General features: G+C 36.8%; 1 protein-coding gene across 1 annotated transcript in view; it reads right to left on the bottom strand.

Moving 5' to 3' along the window:
• Window positions 1–2,831: 2,831 nt before the first annotated feature.
• Window positions 2,832–6,000, bottom strand: part of LOC136874412 (uncharacterized) — a 56,210-nt gene continuing 53,041 nt past the window's right edge. Inside the window, exon 6 of the mRNA XM_068227789.1 lies at window positions 2,832–2,955. Coding sequence (XP_068083890.1) covers window positions 2,832–2,955 — 124 coding nt within the window. The remainder of the gene's footprint in view (window positions 2,956–6,000) is intronic.

Below are 6,000 nucleotides of genomic sequence, written 5' to 3'. Positions count from 1 at the left end.
GTAACTCAGCACTTAAGAAGTTAAAAATTGTGTAAACAAGCGCATTTTGAAATGAACTATTATTAGATTAATAATACCTGTATATCTTGATTCAATTCCTCAGTAATAGCTTGCCTGAATCACCTAACAATGAATCCTATAATATGTCTAGTTTTCTTAACCAATATGCACCCAACTGCCATGTGTACTGACATTGCTAAGAATCTGTCAACTTTTTAGTGTGCAACCTTGGCGTTGCAAGCTTTTGGTAAAAACAGTACAGTGGGTGATCAACTGCATGTATTATCACAGGACCTGTTTTATATAATTGAGAAATTCCGCACTATTGCTCGTGACACAAAAAACAGAACAATACAGACATATAACACGTAAAAAATCCCTTTGAAAATTCTTAACTTTTCACGAACTTATCTTACCTCAGAAGTTCGTTAATGTGTAATATGGCTGGAAATGCTCCATACAACGTGGAAATTTACACTGATCACAATACCAGGTGTCTCCTTCCTCTGCTTGTGTTTCAGACATGCAACACACAGTTTTGTTTTTCTGGAACCCTTTGCAGTAGAGGGCTCCACTTTGATTGGAAAGTGGCAGCCAGTCAATCTTGATGGTAATTCTCCAAGTGTGACAGACCATCTAGCTACAGCCCCCTCTTGAAACGAACAACCAATAAATTAGAACTTCTGCCAATTTCTGTTTGGAAACATTAAATGTTCTGTCCTGCTTCCCAGTGACAATTCAGTGCAGAATGTGGGAATTCAGAAGGATCATATCAAAATTATTAGAAAATCTTTTTGTATGCCTTGTGTGTTTTATGTACAACATGAAATTGACTAAGAAATTGGTCTCCTAAACCTACACCTCCCATGTTAGCATTATAGGATATAATAACTGTCGGTTTGAATAAGATAACACCAGTATTTCGGTCAATCTTGCCAGTGCAAGCAAAGTCCAGTCCATGCATTGCTGAGAGCAACAAAATATCTTTCTTTTCTTTCCATTTGATTGCACACATATTGTTGCAAGAATATACAGTTGCCTCCCACTTCTGGAGCTGTACCTTACCTAATTTTTGGGGCATATTTTTCCTATTAAGCCTGCCTGTTCAACATACATTTGTCCCTTTTGAGTGTAAATAAAGATACAGATCCAGTGATTAATACCAATTATCTACATATAAACAACAGCCCTGATCCAGTAAATTATAATGTGACATCTTATCTATCACTATCTTGCTGCTCTAGCTGGCATATCATTGAGTTTATCTCGACCTACATAAATTTTTAAGGAATGTATGTAACCATTCTTTGAGTTTGACAGTTTATAACCATGCTCGCTTACATTTGTTGTACTGAATGAAATGAGGGCGACCTATACATTTCATCAGTGATTCATCTAATGAAATGTTCTTGCCGGGTATGAACAATGTTCTAAATTTGGTTTCAATCATTTACATAACCGGGGGCAACTTTCTAAGAGGATCGGAAGTATCAACTGCCTCATTGTTAGCCAGATGTACATATTTGCTCAGCTCGAGAAATATGCCGTGAGGCATGACAGTTCCAAAGTAGGGTGTATCAAAACTTACATCTTTTCACCAGTAACTATGAACTGTTGGTTTTGTACCAGTCCTGTTAGAATATGAAGAGTAATACATACACATATTTCATTCAAGTTCATCTGAGAAACGTTGGGATCAGCATTGTCATACCTATTAGTTTCACCTGCTATGAACTGTACAATGTTTTCACCTAAGTACTTCTGGAAAATAAAATCTCTACTGACATTTCTACATATACCACTACCAGGATCTACTCCACTTATTCCAGAAAAATTGTGAATAATTGGAGAATTCTGTTCAGGCACCCAATTCCATTGAACAGGTTACTCATCATTTTCACTAAAATCACTTTCACTCTCGCTTGAATCATTCGATATAACAAGCACATGATCACTAATAACTTCTTCCTCATTATCACTGCTGAAATCAGAGCCTAAAATCTCAAGTAACTTTTGAATTTCCCTATTACTGAGAATACAGCACGAGCAAGCAACTTCCTTCTCAGCCATCTTGTCAACAACAGAATACTGATTTCTCGATCGATATTTTAATCAATTCTCTTTGCCAAAGAAGCATACCAGAGCACTCTGGTGACACTCTGAGACTCCGAGAAGAGATTTCAAGTAGAAATGTCTTCAGAAAAAGCCAAAAGATGTCACAAACATCTCCAATATGGGACCTTGCACCCCAGTGTATCAGGCTGCTTGTGGAGTCCTGGCCCAACCACTCGAGCATGTAACAGTCCGCTTATGGGTGCATAGGAGTTAAATAAATACTGCAACTGGTCCAGGACTCACGTGAAGCATGAAAATGACAATAAATGCAAATTATTTTGTTGACAGATATCAATTCCTCTTCTGAATGTAGTGTTGTTTTTTGCAAATACTGGCCTAATTACATTAAGGAGATACTGCAATCTGTAGAAGGCATTCTAAAGAAATGTTTATACTGACAACCGACTTCTACGTTCTTTGAAATATCCAGTAAATTCAAGCACCATTTCCAATCATGTCCCTAAAAAGACCCATTTGCAACCACTATTTCTGATATCATTTCTCCTTCTGTATACACCACCGTCCCTTCACAATTGAAGCAGCAACAGTGACATAAATGAGATTTATATCAATTTGTAATGCAACATTTGCTCTGTCTAAGCATTACATTACACTCCTGGGCTCCAGTTAGTCACTGGCTTTCCTTCTCCTGTCCATGTGACACGCCGTGCTATGACGAACTACAGTTTACTCTCCATGGCTTTCCTGTGAAATCATTAGGCTGTGCCAAGCCAGAAGTTTGTAAAGAGTTTCTCGCTGTACATGTCAATGGGTATCCAAGGGAAATACTTGTACAAACAACAGCGCAGGTCACTACAGAGGAAGTCATTACAATGTTCCCTGAAAAACAAAATCAAGGAAGACCAGTGAATCCTTGCAATTTAACACAAATATTTATTGCAGGACAGTATATGGGGTGATATATATATATATAAACAGAATGTACTTCAGAACGACCCATTTCCATCTTTCTGCAGATGGAAATGTGAAGAAATTTTGAGGCAAATATTTGCCAACAATATGCAAGTTCATGTTTGTTAACACATTGCGGACCGGGTGCCCTTCACCCCATGCACAGCCCTGCTCACGGCCACTTTCTAACTACCTCCAAACTGGAGTGCATGCATTCAAATAAACCGCCAGAACTTCACTAGCCTTTGAAGGACTACTGTGTTTTATTCTGGAGGCATTCCTGATTAGTAGTTGAAATGCAGTTAGGTAAGTATTTGCTGAAATCTATTTCGGTTCACAGTTTTCTGAAATATATGGTTTTCTATTAGGGGATCGGTTGGCCAGTAATCTTTCAGATACGGTTTCTTAACTTTGCCCTATCAATATACACAAAACAATTTTTTAATTTCCCTCCTAGGGACATTAGTCCACTTTAGGTTTTATGGGATACGTTATGAGAATGTGAATTCTGCTCATAGTATAATTTTGTCTGCTCAGCTACATAATGAAAAAGTCCTCACAAACATAAGTACCAATACTTGTCCTACGTCTCCAGGTTCATTAGGCCATACCTTTATATCAGGAGCACGTTCAAAATCCTCTAGCCTAGGTTTACTGTTGTCCATAACCTAGTTGTCAGAAAACACTATATTATTTACAATGTTCAGAATATTTATACCCGTAACACAATTATGAGACTCGTCCTGCGCCACATGAGTTCCACACCTTGAAGATAAGGATATCTACTCATCATCACTTGAAACATTTCCGTTAGAATGTATTTCATCATCGAACTCTAAATATTCAGCATCACTTCGACATTCTGAGCCTGTATCAGCACATAATACACGAATAATTTCATCCCTGTCTAAACACGTGTGATCCCTGAGTGCTGCCATCTTGCATGGCTCTTCAAACTTTGTAAACATGTTGTCAGGAAATGCAAAGAAAAGCTATGATATGAAGAATAATCGAAAAGAAATTTGACTATCGACTGTGTAGAACCATACATAAGAGTTCTAGCACCCTTGACCTCCAAATAGTTCCGGTATATATCAAAAGATAGCACTAAACTTCAGTCTGCTGTTAACACGAGATAACTCAGGACCAGTCCGCAACGTTCGGCCAGGCATGCACGAGTTTTCTCGGGACCGGTCCGCAATGTGTTAAGTATCTATTGCTTCCTCAATTCTGCTTGATATTTTACCATACATTCAATCTATGTGCAATATACTGTCCCCTTCTCCGGGGTCGCTCAGTCGGCAAAACGAGAGTCCCAAAAGGGTGGACCGTTCGCAGGGCCGATTTTGCTATTAAGGGACAATTTCATAGAGTTTATATTTTCAGGACCCTTGGTGACTGGATAGGTGACACAATATAAATGAAAATCAGGGCAAATAACAACAACGTTTATTAAAACATAACGGAAACTCAGTCTGGACAAATGCATGAAAGAAAAAAAAAATTTTTAAATACAATGTGACTTTGCAACAAAAGAAATATCTCAATCTTTAATGGCTTGTGAATAAATGAACACGACTATACGTCCTCGCATGCTTCTGGAGTTAGATTCCATTGCTTCTTCAATGAAACTCCACCCAGTATTTTACTCTGCAACATCGAATGAACCACAAAATTAGCAAAGCTGTCATTTCCCGTTATAACTCATGTTTAGTCATTTACAGGTAAAATAATTTCATACATTTTGAAGAAAAATTACTATTAGCTCAGCATTTACTTGTTCGAGGAAATCTCTTGAAAATTCATTCACTCTACCTGTGAAAATCCTCTAACTCATCTTGTCATCATAAAATTCCTTTACAATTTCATTTTAGTGTTGGGAAATATTTTTACAATTTCTTTGGCATAACTCCCTCTCTCTCGTAGACTACGCTTGACTGTATTCTTTCCTTACTCTATTTAACTTTTCTAAATTACCTAGCATTTCATGAGATCCTACACGGAATCAACAACAACAACAACAATGCTTCACAGTCACCAAAAAAAAATATACAAGATAAGTTTCCTTGGAATGATATAAGTAAATGACATCAAACAACCCAATTCTACCAACTGGTTAAGTAAATTTTTATCACACAATGAATCTGTAATATTTATTATTATTATTATCATCCAGTCATTTATCTCGTCTTTCCCTTGAGTTTTATTGAAGATCCTTACAATCATCTGACCAGAATAAAAACTCGCTCATGACTGTAGTTATGATGATACAGAAAGCCAAATTTCTCTCTCGAAGAATAACTATCACCATCATCAGTGATAAGAGCTCACGAGCCTCGAAAACATCTAATAACGATTAAGTCATGTATTATTCATTTCAGTTGTTGAGCCAGAAATAGACCTATTATTAGTCACTAAATTCGTACATCCTCATAAATCATTATCGCCATAATCATTCATTACAATCACTGTGACTCATAATACCTTTTAGGCCCGACATGCACCCTAGTAGTCCCATGTCGTCCATTAATGGCGAACTCCATTATCACAATGACCATACAAGTTTAATCTCAACAACTTTTACATTATCCGACCTTTACTATTATTAGCATTATTATTATTATTATTATCCTATAATGGCTCCTAGATCGTTCTCTCGAAGAATATTTCTCACATTCGTCGTTCACTTTCCCTTCTACCATCAATCACTACACATGACTAACAGGGTTTTAAAACTACGATTTAATTATAGTGTACTCCTACATCTAATCATATCTTCATTTACTATTTTTATGAGTTTAATTTATTCTTATTATTATTATTATTATTATTATCATGATTGTTAGTAGGCCTTACTCCCTTAAAGTCACTTTCGAAGATCATAATCACTCACTCTTGTCAACTCAAAAACAACTGGGATTATTCATCATCACGTCCAAAATAAAACTATCATTATTCCAAGGAAATGCAAAG

The sequence above is a fragment of the Anabrus simplex genome, chromosome 5 (genome assembly GCF_040414725.1).
Source record: "Anabrus simplex isolate iqAnaSimp1 chromosome 5, ASM4041472v1, whole genome shotgun sequence".
Classification (NCBI taxonomy): domain Eukaryota; kingdom Metazoa; phylum Arthropoda; class Insecta; order Orthoptera; family Tettigoniidae; genus Anabrus; species Anabrus simplex.
This window is presented reverse-complemented; position numbering and strand designations above follow the sequence as displayed.